This window comes from Equus przewalskii, chromosome 1, assembly GCF_037783145.1.
Source record: "Equus przewalskii isolate Varuska chromosome 1, EquPr2, whole genome shotgun sequence".
Taxonomy (NCBI): Eukaryota; Metazoa; Chordata; class Mammalia; order Perissodactyla; family Equidae; genus Equus; species Equus przewalskii.
This window is the reverse complement of record NC_091831.1, coordinates 167681274-167705222: the sequence shown is the minus strand read 5'-3', so window position 1 is coordinate 167705222 and position 23949 is coordinate 167681274. Positions and strand designations below refer to the sequence as shown.

At 41.5% G+C, this 23949-nt stretch overlaps 1 protein-coding gene across 8 annotated transcripts; it reads right to left on the bottom strand.

The window, feature by feature from the left end:
• Positions 1-572: 572 nt before the first annotated feature.
• Positions 573-13609, bottom strand: COCH (cochlin). Of its 8 annotated transcripts, none has more exons than XM_070587498.1 (12): positions 13421-13609; positions 13030-13086; positions 12899-12943; positions 10778-10934; positions 9851-9984; positions 9284-9346; positions 8568-8612; positions 8319-8466; positions 5653-5756; positions 4731-4957; positions 4046-4562; positions 573-1589 (listed from the first exon to the last, which is right to left on the bottom strand). In XM_070587498.1, the coding sequence occupies exons 2-12, from the start codon at positions 13061-13063 to the stop codon at positions 1414-1416; spliced, it is 1650 nt and encodes a 549-aa protein (XP_070443599.1). In that variant the 5' UTR covers positions 13064-13086; positions 13421-13609; the 3' UTR covers positions 573-1413. The 8 variants fall into 8 exon arrangements, with proteins under 8 accessions (XP_070443599.1, XP_070443611.1, XP_070443607.1 ...); XM_070587510.1 differs by having other exon boundaries at positions 13371-13499; XM_070587506.1 differs by having other exon boundaries at positions 13282-13446.
• Positions 13610-23949: the final 10340 nt, after the last annotated feature.

Here is a 23949-nt window from a genome sequence, read left to right as displayed (position 1 = left end):
GATACACAATCCTTTCATTCCCTTTACACAAGCCACAAAATTTTTAGAAGATTTACTGGAGTATATATATTATTCCACCCAGTTAACACCTTTTTCAGGCCAGCTGGCTGTAAACCATTTCAGAGAGGATCAGCGTGTGTGTAAAGGGAGATAGGGCGTGTAAGTGGATGAGGGACAGGACCGGTCCTGTCTTTAGAGAAGACAAGGCGGATGGGATGACAGGGCACCTCTGAGGGGAGAGTTGTTAGTGAGGGTGATAAGTAAAGGAGTTCGGATTGCTTTTCTTAGGAACCAGCTTCACAAGTGTGAGTAAAAATGTTAATTACAAAACATTTCTGTTGAACCAAGTAACCAAAAGCATCTCATACTGTTTAACCTGGTACTGGCTGTATGTAATGCCTAGCACAGTAGGCACTCAAATTTTATTGAATGAAAGAGAAAATAAACATAGTCTTATTGCATGATTTTAAGAAAAAATTAGATTGGTGTTTTCACATGAATTAGTGAATGTAGAATTTTTACCATGTCCTAGGGAGAGACACTTGGAATAATACAAGTAAGGCAGCTTAGAATAATAGTCGTTAGCAGTTTTATTGCTTAAATACTCAAACTACAGTATTTTTTCCTGCAGTTCTGCTATTTGAAATACGTGCTTTTCTTTAAAGCTAAATGTTGTGTTAAGTGAAAATTTACCACCTTACCCTTTTTTCAGTACATGGATTACTATTTTAGAGTACAAGACAAATATATCTACACACATATAAAATTGATATAGAAAAATACCAGGCAATCCTGCTATCTTGTTCAGTGTGGTATTTCAGTTCTAAGTTACTATGAAAATATACTACAAAAGCTTGATACCGAATTCCCTTCCATTTCTTCTGTGACTGATTATAACTTTTTAGTACATTAAGTAACAACTATTACTGATTGGTTTTAAGACAACATCTACTTGGGTCAAAATATTTATATTTGAACTAAGTTAAAGAGCTGCTTTCTATTTAAGTTTCTCTTTCATTTTCCTTATATAATATAGAATGATTAGAGAAGGAATGTTCCTTTTGGTCTAAGTATCAGATTCTTTTATTGAGCTATGGAATTTGCATAAATATCTATACATTTAATATTCATGTTAGAACTCGTAAGATTTTAATCCACGATATTTCCTCTTTCCTGAGTTTTTAAGGATCATGATTATGAAGCCTCAGCAGAGTGTTTTGAACAATTAGGTCTAAATTGTAATTAGATGGTAGTAGCTTTAAATGAATGGTTATTTGCTTAAAACAGTTGCTGGCATCTTTAACAGTATTATATCTGATCCTGGTATGCTATATAGTATTTCAGTATTACGAGAATATAACTTATACATTATATCCCCTTGCACTTTTTCTTTCACTTGTCATAATGTGACCATTATTGCTGGGATTCTAAGAAATCTCTACAAATTCCTCTAATGACATCAGAAACAATTGGTTCTAATCCTGTGAACTCTCTTGTGAAGAAAGCATGTGACTCCTTTGGTTTAGAGGCCATATCTTTCAGGTCATCCAGAGGTGCCCAAGCCACACCAACAGAGAAGATGGTGATACCTACAATGGAAACATTAAGTGAATTAAAACGAAGTTCCAGCTTATATATAAAATTACGTGCAAAGATTTTTCATATATTAGCACACAGCTGAAGAGAAAACTGGTAACGTCTGAAGAACTAAATCCCCTGTACCAAATTGTTAGGTAGGTTTTAACAGGCATTGTGATGACAATGGCTCAACAGTTTGGTCAAAACCAGAAGCTTTGCTATTAGTGTAATTTACCACATTAACAGCTAAATCATATGATCACTTACATAGAAAAAAATTTGATGTTTCAATATCCATCATGATAGAACACAGTAAGCTAGAAATAGAAGGAAACTTTCTTAGCCTGACAAAAATGCCTAAATATATATATATATCAATCCAAACCCTACAGCAAACATAGTGAAATGGTAAAAACTTCCCCTCTGAGGCTGGCATGAGAAAGGACTGCCTGCTGTCATCACTTCAATTAGTCGTTCTGGAGTCACAGCAAGGACAACAGGGCAAGAAAGAAGGGCATAACAAGATAGGATACGTAAATGGTCGGAGTTTTCTAAGGCTGCATTGTTGGGGGGGGGGAATGGTGACTAGTCCTCTGTGAATAATGCCAAGTTTCTTCCATTTCAATTTTTATATTTTTACATTGGCAACACCAGTAGTCAGAAATCGTCAGTGTTTAATCCCAAAGCAAAAATCTCCTGGTGATGAAAACAGCCAAGGAGAAATGTCTGTGAAGCTAGAATTTCTTCCAGTCACACAAGGCATTCCATCTGCATTCCCTTGAGCTACTAGAAGATTTTCCCTCCAACTGTACATTTGGTTAGGTGATGTGACGTTAGTTTGATTCACCTCATTCCCGATTGTGGAAGTGGTGTAGCAGAGTCTTAGTGTAGACTACCATCTCTCTCATGGGTGAAGTTCCCCATAAAATTTTGAGAGTTTCTGAAAGAGCCCCTCCTATCCAAGGATTCTAGTGGTATACAGTGCTCAGAGTTGTCAATACTTAAGATATAAACCCGTTTATTTGCAAATAAGCAGGTTTATGATGGAAAAGCTACTTGAAAAGCTACTTGAAACGATTTCTGATTTATCACCACCAGCCAATCCTCTCTCGCTGGCAAGAGAGAAAAGGTCAAAAATTTTCCTCCCTCCTGTTTTTCTCTCTTTTCATTCTGCATTCAAGCTCAGATTATTTAGCTCAGGCCCAGTATATAATTACAGGGGTTTTTTTTGTTTTTTTTTTTAAACTTGTGGTCTATCCCTGAAAGCCTACCCTATTTTCTGGCTTTTGTTAACTTTCACTTCATTATCACTAAAAGATAACTTTCATGAAAATAGTCTAGCCCAGCCTCCTAAAAGTCAATTGACCACATCGGGGAAAATGTATCTGAATTAACCTGGTTCACTTTATTTAGCCTGAGGCCAATCCTGTTAACCAGAAATTAGTTCAGTAAGCTGCACTTTTAAGGAGTATGATAGCGAACAGGTGTTCAACATAGGCTAGTAGCTGACGTATAAAATAAACCAGTGTATAGCTTAAATGGCATGTATCAGCTCTCTGTCCTACTTTATAAAAACTGCTCCATCAATATCTATAAAAGTACATAAGTGCATTAGCAGAGGTGCTAATTGTACAAAAGGGAAAAGGTTAAGTCATTAGGAATTAAATAGGGAAAAGTGCAGAAGAGTGTAGAAAAATGCAAGGACGCTAATTCCGCCCCCCCCCCCCCAAGTTAGCATTTTTGTTTCTTAAATATTATTGGACTCCAGTCACTCAGTTTTATCCCAGGAAAGGGAACCTCAGCTTTATCTTGGCCTATTTGATCTCAGCACGTTATGTTAATGTCTTCAGAAACTAGAGGCCTTTGCCAAAAGAAATATTAAGGTTGGGATAAGGGAGAAAAAAACCCTTTTCATATCTTTTAATAACATCAGAGTGTGTGTTCATTATCTCAAGAAAGACACCAGAAAGGAAGTTTAGATGGGATGGTATTAAAGTCTTTATTGGTGACCTTAGCATCTAGAAAACTCATGCCAGACTGAAAACTACTAAAAAAGAGTTAGGATAAATTATCAAATAGATTCATAATACGTTGTTATAAAGGGGGATATATTCCAAGTTTGAGCCAAATGTGAGGACTTGTAACGTATTTCCTTGATGTATGACATGGTTCTCATGGCAGTTCCAAGATAGTGTGGTTAGGCGTGGACTCAGCCAGACTGCCTGGGTTTGAATATTGGCCTCAACACGAGCTTGGTGATTTTGAGGAAGTTTCTTATCTGTAGAATGAGATTAATGGGGCTGCTTTGACAATTAAATCAGTTAATATTGGGTAAAGCTCTTAGAACAATGAGTGCTACACTGTAGGTGTTTGTTCAATAAAATAAATGCTTAAGTTTATATTTGCTCCTAAAATTCACTGAACCCCTCCCTTGGTTCCCTTCCCAGTCAAAGGACAAGGACCTTACCTGCATCATGTGCAGCAGCTGCAGGACCTCGAACGTCATCGTAGGACTGCCCGTCTGTGACAATCACCAGGAAGTTCTTGTTGGGGCTATCCCTCATGGGACCAAACACGTTTCTAACAGTAAAGGAAATGGCGTCACCAGTAGCCGTTCCGCCACTCATGTAGCGGATGTTTCTGATAACGGCCAGGACATTCTCTTTGGTGCTATAGTCAGTGAAACTGAACTCTGTGCGCTGATCATAGGTGAACTGTACAGCAGCTATCTTGGCACCAATGTCCGAAATTTCAAAAGTCTTGGCTATGTTGGAAACAAATTCAAGCATGAGGCGGAAATTGCTGTCTCCAACACTGCTGGAGCCGTCAATTAGAAAGGCGATGTTCACCGAGTTATAACAGGTCTTGCTGCACATCATTTGCTCGTGAGCGCAGAGCTTCTGCACCAGAGGCTTTACATATTTCGTGGTGCCAAACCAGTTGGGCATGTGGTAAGAGAAGAAGCCATTATTCCGACAGACAGCCTAACGGAGGAGACATAAAAGAGATCCAAAGTTGCTTCTTCTTAAAAATTATGAGAACATTACATCTTGAATGTTTAAAGTTAATCCAGGTATGGGCCAGTCAGCACTAGGCCTCGAGGTCCAAAACTGAATGAGTACCATAACAGAAGACACCCTTCACCTCCTTACCTTGTCAACAAATGCAACATCCTGAACCATCCCCAGTTCTTCAGGGATAGGCTTCGCCACGGAAACTATAAATACATTGACGCCAAACTCTCTGGCCACAATGCCTGCTTCCTCGATATCATCAGAAGGCCAGCCATCAATAAATACCACCACCACTTTGGGGATCCCTTTTCTCACTCCAGTGTCTGCTGTGAAAAATTTCTGGGCAGTGTGCTTCAAGGCTTTTCCTAGGTTCGAAAAAGAAGCAAAGTGGAACAGCACCCCTTCTCAAATGACATTTCTATTTCCCTGTACCAACTTGATGCCACCAAGTTTAAGAACTCAGTTCTATAACAGATGCATCAGATAGGAAAGTTTAATTATCCATCAGGCCTATTTTTTGTCTTTGCCGCCCACAATACCTCCCCCCTCACCTCTCAGAAGCCTCACATTTCTTTTCCTTAGATCAGTCACCAGTGAGAAACACAAAACTGACTCCCACTCCTATACTTGTGCTCTCTGTCTAGCCCCTTAGTGACTGACTACTACCTCTAGGGACTTCTTGTCTCCTTTCAGAAGGTCCACAGTGCTACTCTCGTTCTTTCCGCCGCATCTGCATTCATTAGATAAGTCTGTTGATCTTTGCTCCTTTTTAACATTCTAAACAGGTACTTCTCTAAAGTGATATCTACCCTATCCAAAATAAGGATTATAAATCACAATGCTTTATGTTTTGTAAAAATAAGCAATATCAATTAACCCTTTGCTATATTTTCCATTATAAGTTGAACATCTCAGATGATCAAGTGCAGACCTAGCTAAAAGTTCAGTGCCAGGAGGAGGAGTGTCCCATCAGCTTATAAAATAGCATAATATTGTTTCACGTGTCTGGTCATTCATAAGGCTCTCCTGTGTTACCTCCCAGGTGCCACAGTCTGCTTACCTGTGTTGGAGTTACCCCCTCTGAAACCGACTTCCTTTATGGCAAACAAAACATCTTTGGCTGATGTAAAGTTTTTCAAGTAAAATTCTATTTTTGGATGTTCACTAAGTGGAAAAATGAAAAAATGTTATCCAGGGAGAATTGGACAGGTAAAAACAAACAAGCAACATAATATACCTTAAAAAAAAGTCTTGAAATTGGACCGTGCCCAAGTTTCTCTCCTATTCCCACAGTACACAGTCAACTAAGGCATGGCATCCTTACTTGAATTTTTTGGGCTCTTTCAGAAATGTAACAAAAAACAATTGCTACCTTGAGCGTTTGTTACATTCTGGGTAATATGCTAAATACATATTCCGTGTATAATTTCCTTTCATCGTAACTCTACAAGGTAGAAATTATTATCCCTATTATATAAATGAAGAAACTGAGGCTCAGAGCATTTAGGCAATTTGCCCAACAAAACATGGTCACATTTTAGATTCAGGTTTGTCTGGCTCCAAAGTCTACGCCTGAACTAGATGAAGCACCTGAAACCAGGCTTGGCTCAGGGCCCCAGGCTTATGGGAAGTCTGCAGAGTTGGGCACCTGAAAGCTGGAAGGCAGCTGGGCGTGAGGCTAGGTCTGCTCTAGAGGGGACCCTGGCAGCACTGAACATTCTGGGTCTATTAACCCAGGTTTCTGAAGAGGCAATTTCCATGACACTAAGGCCAACATTTTAAAAATGAGAAAGTTATAAGGAAACGAATTATAAAGTATTATAATATTGAATTTTTCTTATACTGACATTTGCCAGTCTTAAAATTATGTATATTGCAAGAGATTTGGGATTTTCCACATTTAGTAGTAAAAGAATTTCGGCTCACTTTTATAACTACACCGTGTTCATTAGACATCATGCTGAGTAAAAACAGTTAAAGCACAATTTGTTGTGTTACGTTTTTAGATAAGTCAATATTTCCTCAGTGCAAAATTTTAAGATCTTAGCATTATCAATTGCCATTAAGTCCAGATTTTTGAGGGACAAATATGGCACTGACTGTATTTCTGCATACCTGGTGTATGATTTCCATATACCTGGTGGAATGCAGGGTCACAGAATCAGATTTCATAGGGCGATAGTCTTTTCATTTTTATGGTCATTTTTCAACTATCCAAATTATGATTCATGAGATTTAGTCTTATTTTTGTATCCTTAATGACATATTGTTATTCTGCTTAAATATAAACACTTGATATACTTTATCTATTATAATGTTCTTCCTAAAATAGAAAACCTATAAACCAGGAAGTTTATAGAGAAGCTAGTCTTTGTATGAACCTACAAGGTGGTATAGCTTTGAAAAGAATTGGGTAAAAATAGCAAAGAAAAAATATAAGAAGAAAAATATTGAGGCAAATTTGCCCTATGGGATGTTAAAATGTACAATAAAGCTACAATAAAAGCATTGTCGAAAAGATGTAAGAATTAGCACGTGGATCAAAGAAACAAACTTGTCTAAACCTGTATATAAAATTGATAGCACAAATCAAGGGAATAAGCAGCTCATTTTTTTTTTTAAAGGTGTGGGACAAACAGCTTAACTATGTAGCATATGACAAAGTTAAATTCTCACACCAAAAAAATTCTATCTACATTAAGAGCCAATTGTAAAAAATAACACCAGAAAAAATGAAATATAAATTAAATATTGTAGTAGTATTAGTGACACCCTTATACCCCACTGATAGTAGTTTAAATTGGATCAACTTTCCAGAAAGCAACTTAACTTTATATCAGAAGCCTTAAAAATGTCAGGACCCTTTGACCCAATCTGACTTCTAGGAGTCTAGCTTAATGAACTAATCAGAGATGGCACAAGGATGGCTTAAGGACGCTCATCACAGTGCAATGCGCACGCAATGGTGAAAAAGCAACAGAAGAACAGATAAATAATCATGCAGAGGAGCATTATGAAACATCATTTTTTGGAGAATATTTGTGATATGGTAAAATCACATGGTAAAGGGACGAAAACACATGATTAGACATTTTTATAGTTGGAGCTTTTGAAAAAGAAATACACATGTATAAGCAAATATTTTCTTAAAATCCTGAAAAGAAATAAAACATTTTACAATGATTATCTCTGGGGGCTATATTTGGGAAATCTGTTTTCTTTGTGCTTTATACGTTTTCAAGTTTCCTATAATGAGCATATTATAATGCTAAAAGCCATCAATGCATATTATTTTAAAATGAATAAAAAAAAGGTCAAGCTTCAGATCTCCAATCAAAGGAATATGGAGAGAGCTTAAAAAAATAACAAGAGTATAGAGAGGAAGAATGGACACATCACTGCTTCTTCAGCAAAGAGAACTTAGCAACTGAGCAAAGTAAATGTGCAGAGGTCATTTGTATGAGCAACGAGACATTTTAGTCTACCTTCTGGTCCTTAGATAGCATAAAATTCTCTAAATCCTTTTATTCCAAAAAGGAAGCAATTAGACCTACCCAGTCTGCTCAGGCAGTCTTAAATCCTGAATTTATAGTTTGGAAATCCAGACTGTCTACAACTCACTATGTTTATACCGAATTGAAATAAATGTACCTACTAAAAGGACTGATCACTTGTCATCATTCAAGACATCATTTAAATCTCCTCCCCTTTTAACAAGGTTGGTACCTGGCTTGAACTAGGCCCACGTGTGGTCCTTCTGTTCCAATTCCCAACATTAGAGCCACTTTCCCAACAAAATTCTTCTGTAGATTAAATCGGCGCTGCCCAATATTAAAACTTCCATCGATCAGAAACGCAATGTCTGCTTTGCAGTCTGTGAGAACACCCAAAACAAGTCCTTTCGTTAGCAGTTTCAAGAGGAGGGAGGGAGCAAGAGAGAGTGTTCTTCTCCCAAACAGATATCTGGACTCTTACCTTTATTGCCAGCTTTCTTCTCAGGTGTTTTCTTTAGTCGTTTACCTGAAACAAAGGAAGCACCTGGCATTAGCAAAAGGAAGACAGCTCCACAGCAAGAAGCCCACGTGGGGAAAAGCTCACAAGGAGTGTCATTCTTGAAAACACTTCATTCTGGACTGGGAAGTAAGGCCCCAACAAACAAGTCAGGGCTGCAGCAGGCCTGCATATAGATGTGCCTCCAATCCACCACTTTGACATCCCAAACTCACAGTTGAGGCAGGATTGGGAACTCAGTTAGACTCTAACCTTCTTAATGTCCTTGATTTTAAAATTGCCACCGTCTTAGAAAAGGAGATCCCTGGCTAGTTCTTAAAATGTACACACACTAATTCCTTTTATTCCTATGACAAACAGAACTAGGGAATTTATGGTACTTGTACTTTGACCAGTTTCTAGGTGTGGTTTATCAAATCAGGGAGAATTGGCAGGACTTCAAGAGAATGTTTTGTAGCAGAGTTTATAATTGAAAAAGACGTTTATAAAGAAGACGACGAAGGGATTTAAAATATAAAACAATGTTTTCCTATGTAATATACCAGTACACTTCAGATATTTGCTTTATGTTTCTTTAACATCAGTTTTTTTTTAAAGGAAAGTTCCTATCAAAGACACATTTATTTATAACTTCCAAATGCTGTGCCAGGCAACTAGGAGATAGGGTCCATATTTCAAACCTGTTGCTGGACGTGCTGTGGACACTGCTCGTCCTGTGGCTTCCTGGGTACCACTTCTGCCTTCTGTTAAAATAAAGAGAAGCTATTTTTTCCTCTTCCTTCTTTTCCATCAAAGCATAAGGAATCTAATTTAGAGTTCTTTAGGATGATAAATATATTAGAATGATGGCAATTGCAGGAGTAATTGCTGTGTGCTAGTTTCAAAGAACCAAAATGGATTCTATCTATTATATTTTAAAAGGATCACCAAAAAGGAATTCACATTTATTCACTAGTTATTTTGATTTAGTGTTGTTTGGTAAATGTCAGGGCATTCTGATTGCAAACAATTCAAGTTTCCACTGCCATCTTCTGACAGCAAGATTATTCTCCCCCCATTCACCCGTTAGGCTTGAGGGGGCCCCTGACTCTCCAGGTCCCCTGACTCTAACCTATAGTTGACCCCTTCAGTCTTGATCACAGGTTTTTCCATCAGAGTCAAAGAGGCTGGGCTGAGAAAAGCAGAAAACGTTTTGGGGGGGAGAGGTAATATTTACACAATAGTAAGCACAATGTAATTGTACCTACTTGTCACTGTGAAAGAAGCAGACCACCTGGACAGCGTCTGAGACTGGATGCCATTGGCAACGACTGAGGAATAGTTTTCTCGACCTGGTAGGCTATAGATTCGCACGGGTCCCCCTGAGTTGCCGATTACTCCTCTGCAACACAAGAACAGTTGCGATTCTATCCCCGCTTTTGCAGGGGCATCCGACTGCCAGAGTGCCACGTTGCACCTATTGCTCTGACTAATCAAGAAAATCGTTCAGCAGGGAACTATTTGAGGATGCTATCAGCCTTTTTAAAAACTCGCTTACACAGGTACGAAATCTGCTGGGGGAATGGTTTTTTGCTGTCAAACTTCTTAAGTGTTGCTAAACACACACTTGTAGCATCCTGTTCCCCACAGCCAGAGGCTCCGAGTTAGGAGCGCCAGTGCTCTTAGTTTTCTAAGATAAGTTAACTACATGTCCTTGGACTTCATTTTCTAAAAATGCATCCTACTGGCTATTCTTTTGCAGGACAGCAGAGTGGTGATGAACATGGGCTCTGGAGGCAGAGAATACGGGCTTTCAGTCCCAGCTCTGGCACTTGCTAACAATGGTGACCGCGGGCAAGATACTCGACAACTCTCTGAGCTGAGTTTCCTCAACTGTAAAACGGAGTCAAACTATATCTACCACACAGAAGTAGAGTAGCAGCACATAGTAAAAACGCAGTAATATACCACATGATTAGAAATGTTTCAGAATCACAGGAGTCTAGCTGTCAAGAAACAACGCAATTTGCCTTTAGTCGGAAAGCTTCCCTTGTATGTTTGGTGTATCTACCTTCTATGGCCAAAAGTGGCACCAAAAGAAAGAAAAGGTGCGAGTGTGTGGCATCCAGTTGGCTACAGAGGGGAAGGGAATCCTGGCACGTGCATCTCTCTCCCCGTGGCCTGTCTGGGCTTACCTGTGGATGGCGGCGCCACATATGCTCGATACAGAAGCATACACGATGTTCCCAAACACAGAGAATTCGTCAAGAGGGCAGTCCCCTGGGCAGAGGACATCTGCTTTCTCCTTCCTGATGTCCAGGCCTCTGGTAAAGCACGTGATAGCGATGGGAACTGAAGAGAAAGGAGGGAAGGTAATAACCATTCTTAGGACTTCTACAAGAGTGGTGCTGGTTGGGGGGGAGGGGCCTAGGATGAGATTGAAGTTTTACTTCCCTAATTTCTACACTCCTTAAGAATATTGACTTATGTACCAGTCCACACTATTCCAGATTTCAGCAAGCCAAAAATCACTTTTCCAATCTAGTCTTCAGCCACTATAAAGACTAACGGGAGAATTTTCTCAGTTCTTATCAGTTTGGAAATACACAATTGGAAATATATCAGAACTAGAAAATAACAGCCATTGGCCATTTATTCTAGAAATATAAAAATCTCAGTTCTGATGATGTGTGTACATAGTTGCCTGAGGCGAAGATATTAAATCTGGGCTGCACCTGTGAGGGACATTTTCATAGACACAGGCACAAACCTAAGTCATCTTTTGCTTCAGAGGACCATTTATATCAGTTTTCCTCCAAATGCAGTGCCTTAAAATTATACCTTAATTTAAGCAAACTAGTGAAAAGACACTTCACTTTACAGAGCGTCATTTAGCTCAATCATTCATTTTATAGTTGAAGAAATTAAAGGCCTGGGGTTACTTTACTCAAGGTCACCCAGCTCAAGGAGCATTCTGCAACTCCTGCAGGCCAGGAAACGGGGCAGTTAGTCTCTTCAGAATGGAGTATTTTCATCTGAATTGAACCTGATTACTTCTGCTCCAGATCTGTCCAGAAAGATATACCAGGCAGTGAATGCATTTTTAGAAAGCACTGTTAATACTCCAGCTTTACACAGTCAACCTGACTAATAAAGAATCGAAGTTTTTTACTACAAAAGATGTTAGGTAGAGACAAGCCCTTGGCAACATGTGACAAGATAACAAAATACATGTTAATTCATCAATTTACTGTGAATATTAAATTGAGAATGTTATTAAACACTACTTTCCAAAAACAGAAAGCTGTGGTTATCCAAACCTTTTTGAAACAGAGGTTAATAATAATAATAAGCAACTTTTTCCCAAGGCAGAGCAACAAGGATGCTCCCTCAGGAGCCTCTGCACACCCTGGACTGTACACGTGGATGGAAGGGAAGGCAGGATGCCAGGGACAATGCTGGTTCCTTAGTTCCCAAGCACTCTAGATTGCTGGGGAAGTGAAAATCCTTACCAAAACAGTAGCCTCCTACTTATGAGCCTCATCCCTATTATCAAACAGCCTTAATTCTTCCTCCCAATTTGGGTGGCTTCAGAGGCTCTGCCTTCAGCTGCCAACACTGAGAGAGAGAGAGAGTGTGTGTGTGTGTGTGTGTGTCTTGGGGGATGTGGGAGGGCTGAAGACAGCCCGGTGCAATACTTACCCTCATTTCTCCTTTCAAGGAAAAACAAAGGATAGATTTTTTGGAAAGGAGTTTGCCTTTTATATTGTAGAAAACACACCAAATCACACACCCAGACTCGGACTTCTACATGTGGAACAAACTCTTTTTAAACTCCGTCGAATATGAAACGCGCCCATAAATGCTGCTTCTTATAGGGGTCACTCCTAGAAACACAGCCAGGGGGCACACAGGTGGGACGACGACGCAAGCCTCTCGGGCAGCTCCGACAGTCTGAAGTCCGGCTGGGAGGCTTCCCCCGACCTCAAACGCAGGGAACTCCCGGGACCAGCGCGCCCCTCGGCGGGGCTCCACGAACACCGCCTGCCTCCGCCTGCCAGCGAGCTCCGGGGACGTGGGTGTGGATGGGGGATTCCTTCTCCGCGCCGTGGGAGGAATGTCCCCATCGGACCCCAGGGGCTCCTCGCGTGGGAGGTGGGGGTGAGCCGGAGCAGAAGCTGCAGGTATACAGGGGGCTGCGCCCCCCGGCCGAGGTCCAGGGGCTCGGTCTGAGCGCGCTGCCACCTGCTGGCCCTCAGCCCCTCCCGCCGCCTGCACCAAGCCCCGCTCCCCCGACCCGGGAACCCGCAGCTCACCGGCTCCCTCGCTGCCCGCGGGCTCCGGCAGCAGCAGACAGACACCTGCGGAAAGAGGACAGCGCGAGGGCTGGCTCCAGCGCCGCCCGGCTCGGCGCCGGGGGAGGGGGCGGTGAGGGGCGCGTACCCACCGAGGCAGAGGACGGGAATCCAGGCTGCAGACATGGTAGTCGAGGGGCGGCTCGCACCTGGGAGAGAGGGAGAATGCGCAGGAGGCTCCGGGGGCAGGGCGGCCCCACGTCCCCTGCACCCCGCGCCCGCCCGCTCCTGAGATCCCGCACCCCTCGGGAACCCAGGGTGGGGGACGCCGAAGAGGCCGCTGCCCCGGAGCTGGCGCCCCTCTCGGTCGGCAGGGGTCGTTCCGGCTGCAAATCGAGCCCAACCTAGAGTCGGCGTGCAACCCAGGACCGCGACGGAGGGTGCACTGTAAAGACAGACAGACAAGATGCGAGCGACAAAGGACGGCACGCACAGCCAGGCGTCAGGAACCCCAAGCCCGCGCTGGACGCCGGGGCCCCGCACCTGAGTGGGACCTGCCCGCCGCGCCCGAGTGCGGAGAGAGCGGACCGCGCGCAGCTATAAAGGCCTGGCCGTGCGCATGAGCACTGGGCGGGGGGCGCGCGGAGGGGGCCGGGCAGCAGTCGGCCAGCACCCCGCCCCCCGCCCCCCGCGGAGAGGCCCGCGGCGAGGCGCCTTCCCCCTGCAGCGCGGGGCTCCGGCCCCCGGGGAGGCGCGCGGGCCGGGGCGCGGCCCCCGCGTCGGAGGAGTCGGGACGAGCTGGGCGGTGGCGGGCGGCTGCCCCACGAGCGGAGACGGTGCCCGGCCGCCCCGCGGAGCCCGCCTCGCCCGGCGCGGAGGACCAGGGCCACGCGGCCTCGGGACCAGCTTCCCGACTTCGTGCTCCTCTCAGAACAGAGTCGCCGCTTCCAAAGTGAAGCCAGCCTGGGTTTGATCAACGCATGCCCTGGATTTGGTGGAGGCCCTGTGAACTGGTTGGTTATTCTTTGGACCTCGGGGAACCAGGCTTCCGACTCGGTTTCTGCGGGAGTCGGGTTTTCCCCAGCGGGTTCCGTTCACTGCAATGGGCTACGCGGGTGTAGCCCTCATCACATTTGCCTTTTTTTTCTTTTCTAGGTCAGGATTTATGCTTGATTGCCTTTCCAAATTCCCAGACCTGGTGTCTGGTGTGATCGCACAGGATCCCAGATTTGATAATGTGGTCTCCCGCTCCTCTCTTTCTCTTTCTGATACCTTTTTACAGGGGTAAGTGGGAGAAGGAGCAGAATTCACAGGGTGTGTAAGTGACAGAAAGATGGTCTGCATGGCACCTGAGGAACCACCCCCAAACCCGGGAGAGGAGGCGCCATATCGTTTTTTCTAAGTTTTATTTAGTCCAAAGAATAAGATTTTATTTAGGTCCAAAGAATAATCAATAATTTGTGTGCCATAAAATCCATCCATTTTAAGTGTACAGTTCCACGATTTTTAGGGAGATTACAGAGTTGTGCAACCATCACTACAATCCAATCCAATCTTAGAGCGTTTCCATCACCCCCAAAAGAATCCCTTTGGCCCTTGGCAGTCAATCCCCTTTCCCAGCCTCAGCCCTGGGCAACACTAAACACTACTTCCTGTCTCTATAGGTTTGCCTTTAATGGACATTTCATGAAAATGGAATGATACGATATGTGGCTTCTGTTACTGAGCGTCATGTTTTTGAGGTTCATCCGTGTTGTAGCATGGGTGAGTACTTCCTTTTGTTGCTGAATAGGGTTCTCATACATTTTATATTAGGAAACAAATGTACCACCGCCTCCTGGAAGCCAAATATTGTAGTGGTCTTACAGCTGTCCCCTCCGTCTGGGATTCACTCCCTTTCCCACCTGAAGGTCTTCTGGAGAGAAAGAGACTAATTAAATCACATTTGCGGGCTGGGAGGTTCTCGATTCTTCTTTTCATGGCTGCTTTAAAGATTTAATCCGTTCCATGGTAGAGAGAGTTACTCTTTTCTTAGAAAACTGGTAATGTAGCCACTGCCCCTGATATTTTCCTTGGGAGAACTTTCAGGCCTTCAGGACAGTTCAAGCTTTTTATTATTGTTTATTGAGTGTCCTCAATCAGGGTTGGATAACCTCCTCCAGGTAGGCTGGGCAAATTGTCATGTCATGATATAATTAGGGAGAGTTCACATCTTGGAAAAAAGCTACCACCCCACAGATTAGCAGGCAGGTGCCCAAATGGCCAGGGGGTGCGTGCTGTTCAGAACTCCTCACCGGGCCAGCCCTCCCCGGATGTCATTTCACTGAGCCGTTTGGCAGAGTCAAAACTATGCAGCTATTTCCATGATTGACCCCGAGTCTGTGACTATTAAAAAATAAAGGAAATACCTCATTGAGTTTCACAGTTGTTTACCCAAAGATACATTTTAATTATTTTGTTTTGAAACTTGTAAGAGAAGTTTGTCTTTATTTTTCTATTTTGAAAGGCCAACCAAGGAGGGTGGGGGAGAGGGGATGAGATTTCTCGTTCTCTCTCAGTTTGTACCACGTGCTCACCATGAGTATATTGAGGGGAAAACATCTGAACTGAAGAGGTACTTCTTCTGCTGTGGAAATATCTGAAGAGAGAGAAAGTCAAAGAAATCTGGGTACATTTGACTTAAGAAGACTAATTGTTAAAATTGTAGTTTTTTATTTAATTGGGTGACATTTCAGGGTATTGTACTCCTAGGATGTGTGGGTAGTTTATCCAGCTTTAATTAAGAGTATTTGATATTCAAAGTTGAGACTAACTCGCTGTAGAAAATGGATTCCTAACTGGGCTGCACAATGGAATCAGCTGGGGAACTTTGAAAAGGACTGGAGCCCGCGTCCCACCCCAGAGAATCTTGTGATACTGGGCTGGCCTGGGCCAGGGCATTCACATTTTTAAAGCTTTCCAGGTGATTCTGATGTGCTGCCCAGGGGACATAATCTTTAGCTCAATGTTAGAGGTGAAGCTAATAATTCTAACTTTTCATTCTTCTTTCAATATCTTTTCATTGAAATTCCACCTTAAATGTGTGTACTGTGTACGTAAAACACGGAAGCATCTTCTGGCCTGATGGTTGTTTAGAAACAATCCTTAACAGAAGGTTTGAAAACTCAGTTTCAAAAGTAATTTTCCCTGAGTGTGCTGTCTGGTCTCTTTCTGACTTTGTGCAGAACGGGCTGGCTTTGTTAGGGGAATGAGCTGTCTCCACAGCTGATACCCTAGTGGCATCTTCAGGCTTCAGGATGCTGCTGACAGCCCAAACAGGCTTTCTCAAGAACGGCGTGGTTATCTGATTGGATTTGGCTCCTGAACTACATAGCTGAGCCCCTAGTTTATAGATCCTCTCTCTGTTCTGTTTTTATCCAAGTATAAATCTGGTGTTGCTCTGACATTTTTATGTATTTATTATTGGTCTTTTATGTTTTAAAGGACTGTCAGTCCTGTCCCACTCCCTATACCATTTAAGCTCCCCTGCAAACTGTTACTTAGCTAATGCAGTACATAGTCGCTTGGTTTTTCTTTCAGTTACAGCGACCTTAAAGCGAGTTTGTCCCTTTTAGGAAGTGTACGTTTATCCTGCACTGTCCTGTCAGTTTCGACAATTGGTCGTAGAGCATCCTTAGTTTGGAAGCTCCTGTCACCCGTGTCATTTAACCCACGTTGATAGTTATTCTCCATCTAGTTTTCCTGATCCTTTTCCATTGATCACATCTAATGAAGGCAAGTATGTACACCTAGCCTCTCAGTTTTGATGATTTCTAACAACAGAATAAATGTCCACAGACTCTGAGGAGTGAAAATTAAACAGTTGGTTCAGAGATAGCCCTGTGACCACTGGCAGTCACTTTCTTTTCCTGGGCCTCAGTTTCCTTTCCATGAAGTGAAGGGGATTAGACCAAATGATTGGGAGGACCTTCCACTGGCCATATTCTGTGACTGGGCAAATGCTCCCTGGGCATATATCAGCTTCAAGGGCTGTGCTGTTTTCTGGGGTTTGGAAGGCCTCAGGAAACACTGGCTGTGCCAGCTGGCTCCTAGCTGTCCCAGGACCCATTCCTTCTTATGCAAAGTCTCTTTCTATTCACCTCTCACTGCTAAGCTATAGCTGGGATCATGTTTGCCCCTTATTTAGCAAGAAGTAATGGCGGTCACATTGCCACTAGAATGCCACTGGGACTTCCCTCATAAGCAAAGAAAACTGACAAAGAACATAAATTAGTTCTACAAGGCCCAGCACACATCCCATGTAAGCTCCTCCAGATCAAGGACCTTTCTCTCTTTGCTCATTGCTGTACCCCAGTCCCTAGTGAAGTGTCTAGCACATAGTAGGTACTCAAGAAATATTTGTTGAACGAATGACTCAATCCCATTCTGTCTTGTCATTTGTTACCTTGTATTGATTTTTAAAACCTTTTTATTTTGGAACAGTTTTAGGTTTACAGAAAAATTGATAAAATAGTACAGCGAGTTCTCATATGCCCCACACCCAGTTTCCTTAATATTATTATACACCTTTATTATTTTTTATAATAGTAAGATATTAACATCTTACATTAGTATGATACAGTTGTCACAATTGATGGACCAATACTGATATGTTATTAAGTAAAGTCCATACTTTATTCAGATTTCCTAATGTTCTTTTTCTGTTCTAGGATCCCATCCAGGGTGCCACATTACATTTAGTCAGCATGTCTTCTTAGACTCCTCTTGGCTGTGACACTTTCTCAGATTGTCCTTATTTTGATGACCATGACAGTTTTGAAGAGCACTGGTCACGTATTTTATACAATGTCCATCAGTTGGGATGTGTCTGATGTTCTTCTCATCATTAGACTGGGGTCATGGGTTTTGGGGAGGAGGACCACAGAGGTGAAGTCACCTTCTCATCTCATCATATCGAGAGTACATATTATCAACATGACCTGTCACTGTTGATGTTGACCTTGGTCACCTGGCTGAGGTAGTGTTTGTCAGCTTTCTCTACTGAACAATTACTCTTTTGCTCCCCCTTTCCATGCTGTCCTCTTTGGAAGGACATCACTATGTGCAGCCCACACTTAAGGGGTAGGGAGTTATGTTCAACCTCCTTGAGGGCATAAATTATTGGAAATTCTTCTGTGAGGGAGATTTGTGTCTTCTCCCCTATTTATTTACTGTTCATTTTTTGTATGTGACAATTCTTCTCCAAAGGACTGTAAACTCCTTGAAGGCAGAGACTATTCCGTATGCTCCTCTATATTCCCAAGGACTTGCACAATGCTTTGGAGTACAAGTGGATGCTCAGTCACCAACGTAAAGAACGGTCCACAGCTTCCAGTCCTGGGAGTTTTCTGCTGATGGCTTATCCTTCTTTCTCACTGTAAGATCTGGGCCAGAGAGTTGCCCATTCGACTCTTGGCGAAGATGTGATCAAAATGCTAGTAATAATAGTGATCCTAACACTGTGTCAAGCTCTTTGTGCATGTTCTCATAGGAGCTTTGTAACATACCTGCAAGGTGGATATCATTTTAATTTTATAAATGAACATACTGATGCCCAGATTGATTAAAGGATGTGTCCCAAGTCACACGGCTAGAAAGAGCCAGGATTCAAATCTAGGTCTCTAAAGCCCATGTCCGTAACCATCAGTTTATACTGTGTTTTTCCTTATAATAGCCAAATAAAGCCACAAGGAAAGGCCAGAATAAATGCCAGAAGGTGGTGGAAGTGACAGAGCTATAAGAATATGGGCAAAGAGGAAATAAATCCCCATATGGGAGTGGCTGGTAAGATATTCCAGGCATGTGTGGCCCTTGAGTTCTGCTATGAAATTGGTACATCCTCAAGGAAAGCACATAATTCATAGGTTATCATAACAAGATAATTAGAAAATATTATTATGTATTCCAAAAACAAATGTAACAGGTTTTGCACAGATTCTTAACATTCAGGTCAAACAATAACTTCTAAAATATATCTATATGGAGCAAAGGCTCAATGTGATTCAGTTAGCTTTTCAGATAGGTAGGCATTAGTGCTGGTCTCAAAGCCTTTTCTCCAAGGATCCACTCTAGAAATGATTTTTATAATGTACATACATATGGTGGAACTACTCATTCTCCTCTTCTCTGGAGGACGTGGTTGATTTGTGGTATGGTGGTCAAATGATATTGACAGTAGTGGTTATTTGGTCCAATAAGTCATTGATCCAATAAGCTTTGTTGAGCCATTAAGATCTGAAATAAAATATCTTGCACCTGTGGTTCTGGGGAAGTATATATTGATAGTGCTGCTAAAATGTGAAGCTCGCATAACGATTTCTATTGGAAGAAAAAGTGTAAGCTGAATACAAAATGTTTCCAAATAATTATGTATAGCAAAGGCCAATTCCTTCATTACACATTAATTTTAAAAAGTCAGATATGAGAGACAACTGTTTGAAATATGGTATTTATAGACTGAAGTATTTAATAAGGCTTAATTCTATCCCTAGTTTTTCCAGTTTTACTGTTCTGCTATCATAGTATTTTTATATTACAGAAACATTGTTGAAGACGTTTTAATATTTTGTCAAATCTAGGCTATAAATAAAAGACATAATGATGTACATTTAAATAAGAAATTTAAATAAGAAAAAAAATGCTTCTGGGGAAATCTATGCTGATTGTAAGATAAGATGCATCCCAATTTCAAAGGTCTTAAAATGTGGATAAAATGTGTATCAGTGACATGTGTTACTACTAATTCTAAAGGATACCTTTTTATAATGACTCATAGAAAACTAAAATATTTAAACCATGTAAAAGGGAAGGGGGGACACCTAAAAAACATAGTAGTAATTTCATTTAGCTTTGAGTTTCCTGGAGGGCTAGAGAAAAAAAAAAAAAAAGAAAATTCATTATCCTATTTATTGAATGATTAAAAGGATTTATCCCTCTCGGAAGACAAACTTTTTTCTGGAACTGAGTTATAAAAGAATTGCTGATTTGGAGCCCATATATAAAGAGCTCTTGGCAATGCAAAGGACACTGTCTTCAACAACAGTTTTAAAGAAGACGGAGAAACATTTTCATTTGGCCATTTCTTCAACCTTTGAAAGCAGAAAGCAGGAGTGCAGATTTGGCCAATATCTTTAGAAATTTTAAAATGAAACATTTGAATTGCTTAACCAACATTTCACAGTGAAGAACATCTTTAATAGGAATGCTGTGCCAAGTATGACAAATATAGCAATGAGATTTGCTGAGCTTTATATTACCATGAAAAGCTGCAATTATTTGAAATTAAATTGGTACTGAAAATCATTTTCATGGATAGCAAAAGAAAAGCACAAATTTCAGCTGTTTTTAGATTGAGCTATTTAAGGTCAACAGTTTTTAAATTGTAGTAAAAGCTGTTACATGACCAACACTAACGCAAATTATGCATTAAGCTCAAGCTTTGCATTCTGAATTTTAGTTTTCTTCCTTTAAAAAGAAATTTTTTTGTAATGGAAATTTTCAAACATATGCAAAAAGAAGACAAAATATTATAGTGAACTCCTTTTTATCTATTACCCATCTTGAACAACAGTCAATTTATGGCCCTTTTTGTTTCTTCTATGCCCCTACCCCTGATTATTTTGAAGAAATCCTAGACATTGTATTCTTGAATCTCTAAAGATCTTTCTCCAAGCTGAGAACTGTCTTTTTAAATATGACCACATTAATATTATCATACCTAAAAAATTGTTAATTCCTTAATATCATAGCCACTTAGGGTTTACATAGCTTCACTTGTCTTATAAACTTTGTTTTTAAATGGGTGGTTTGCTGAATCAAGTTCACAAGAAGATTTATACAATTATAATGTGTCTCTTTAGTCTCTTTTGATATATAGCTTTTCTCTTTAGCTTTCTTTTTAAATTTTCTTTCTTTATCTGTTTGCTTTTTATTGAAAAATTCAGGTCATTTTCTGTAGCTTTCCTTGTGTATCTCATGGTGCCATTAAATGTGTTCCTTTGTCTCCAGTATTTCTTATACATTTGGGAGTTAGCTCTACAGGCTTGATCAGATTCAGGTAAAGTTGTTGTGTTTGCATGCGCGCGCGCGCGCGTGTGTGTGTGCGCTACTTTGCAGATGGCAGTTTATACTTTGAAGCATTAGGGGCTGATGTTATCAGCCATTGGTAATCATTGCCTTGATCCATTAATTTATTGAGGCTTACAAAATGGTGATATTCTTAATTTTAGCATTCTTTCTTCATTTATTAGCTGGAATACTTCTGAAAAGAGAATCCCCTCACGTGGGTACCCTGAGGTACAGATCATATAGGAAAGGCAAGATATATGCTTTATTTTCACCGGTACTTACCAGTCCAAAATAATAGGTTGACAGGGACTTGGGGAAAGGAGGGATGGGGTGTTAGTGTTTAATGGATACAGAGGTTCAGTTTGGCAAGATGAAAAAGTTCTGGAGGTGGGTGGTTTCTAGTTTGCTCCTGACTCCTTTTGACGCTGACTCTAGTAGCCTTCGGTAGCTTCCTTCCTCTCTGGCACAAGATGTTCCAGGCTCATCTTGGAAATTTCCTGCCCGAGATGTGAAATTAGCTAGTTCTCCAAAGAACTCTGCTTCCTTTTAGTGGGAAACGGTGTTTAGAGATTATAATCTAGGTGCTAGCTGTGCTCATTGGTACTGAATTGGTCATTATTCCTGGGCTGTTTCGGTGGACAGAGCTTGGGATAATTTCTTTCCTATAAAATGCATCATGGTTTTGTGTGGGTACTTCCAATTCCAGCTCAGGACTGTAGAGTGTTTGCTTAAGCTCATTGATTTTATATCTTTATTATTTTTCAAATATACTTAAAATCTCAATTCTCAGTGACACTACTTGAATTACTAATTTGCTGTATCTCACAGTACCTGAAAACAATTTCAAAATACTACTACATAAAATACACAACTTACAATTTTTTTTTTTGCTGGGAAAGATTTGCTTTGAGCTAACTTCTGTTGCCAATCTTCCTCTCTCTTTTTTTTCCTCCCCCAATGCACAGTTGTATATCCTAGTTGTAAGTCTTTCTAGTTCTTCTATGTGAGCCACTGCCACAGCATGGCAACTGACAGACAGGTGGTGTGGTTCCACCACCAGGAAACGAACCTGGGCTGTTGAAGCAGTGAGATTGCTGAACTTTAACCACTAGGCCACCAGGGCTGGCTCCAACTTAAGATTTTTTTGATTGGTGTAATCACTATCTCAGACATTATGGAAGTTAATAGTTTTGGACAAGTTGCAAATAGACAAACGAAAACCCAGCAAAACCCAAATGATAAAATAAAAATATATATCTGTGTGTAATATTAAGTTCAAAGGAGCTCAATAAGACTATTCGATAGAAGCAGAGACCCGCTCCCTTTGTGTCAGCATGGCATATTTCTGTGGCTTGTGAGAACCACAAACTACTGTGAAGGGTGAAGTGTGAGAAGTGCTGACTACCATCTGTTACATCAGCCCTTCGGAACTGGGCTTTCAGAAAATGGTTCGAATGACTATTTTCTCAATTCTCTCAAGGATGGTACATAGCGAGTAAGCGAGTACCTTTCTAGATGCAAAGGAGAGAAACTAGCTCATTACATACAATGGATGCTCCAGGGCATTAGGGTTTAGGAATAGATTGGGAAGGGCTGCTTTAGATTATTCGAGTAAATTTGAGTCCCTTAGGCAGAAGTTGTTTAAGATTAAATGAACATTTGCTAACCTCTCTTATTCCTCCACAGGCTAAAGTTAGTTCTGATCTCTTCCTGTTTGTTCTTTGGAGCAACAGTTTTTCCTCCTGTCCAAAAATTTGCTTTGGACTGTGGCATAATTGAGATAATCATCTCTATAGTCAGTGATGTCTGTTTGCTTGGACCTGCCAGTGACTGAGTTTAAGTAATTCGGCTGTGACGCGTACATCAAGGACAACTGTGTTTGACGGACTGGAGTTTTGCTGATTGGTGTTTATTTGAGATTTACATTTTTTCATTGACTTCTTTCAGTAATTTTGGTAGAAAAGTTGGATTTTTAATTTTTATTTTTTTAATGTGTTTTGGCGTTGCCACTTTGCCTCATTGTAATGGGGATGAAGAACATGGACCCGATCCCCTCAGAGATAAAAACGTGTTGCCTCAGACATGAAATAAGACTCAGACTTTAAATGTACTCAGAGGTTGCTGAAAATATGGGAGTGAAAAATGTAAATATCGGGCTTGCTTTCGTCTTCCCTTTGAGGAATAACTGTTTCTCTAGGTCTGGTAACTCTGGAAGATGCCGGTGCCCGACTTGGGACCACACAGTGGTGAAACTGAGGCATTCGTGGTGCCTGGTTTAATGCCCTTGTTTTACAAACTAGGAAACAGGTCAGGGGAAAGTGAATGAGGCGCCTCAGACCAGATAACCAGTTCTTGGCAAGATCAGAACTATCCCAGGTCCCTGGGTGATTTCCAGGGCGCCACACTGCCTTCCACTGCCTAAAAGCTCAGTCGCGTTCCTGAACACAGCACCCAGGACTGCTGGTTAGTGACAAATTCGGGCCTAAGCTTTGTGACCAGATCGAGAGACATAAAACATAGAGCAGGAGTCTTTGGGTGGATAATGAGCTTTTTTGAGTCAGGCTACTTGAAAAAGGTAACAATATAGAAGGACCATCTCTAGGTCCCTGAAAGCAAGAACGTTCTCACAATTGGTGCATTTTGTACTGGAAGGGAGAAGGTAAATGAGATGTCCCCCTTCTCCTGCATGGTGCCAAGGAACTGGTTTCTTGCTTACAGAAGGGACAAGGATGGCTGCTGTCTATTGCTGCCTTCTTAGTCTCTGAACATTCACGTCCGCGACAATATTAACTGAATGCCCCAAGGGGCAGCCACCGTGCCCGGCGCTGGGGAAATAAAGATGAAGGCACACAATCCTGCGGTCAAAGAAGGCGTCATCCGCTGCAGAGCAGGGGATGAGCGAACACTTTGTGAGTGGGGAATGAGCAGCCTCATTCCCAGGAATTTCTCTCTTATCTCTAATTCAA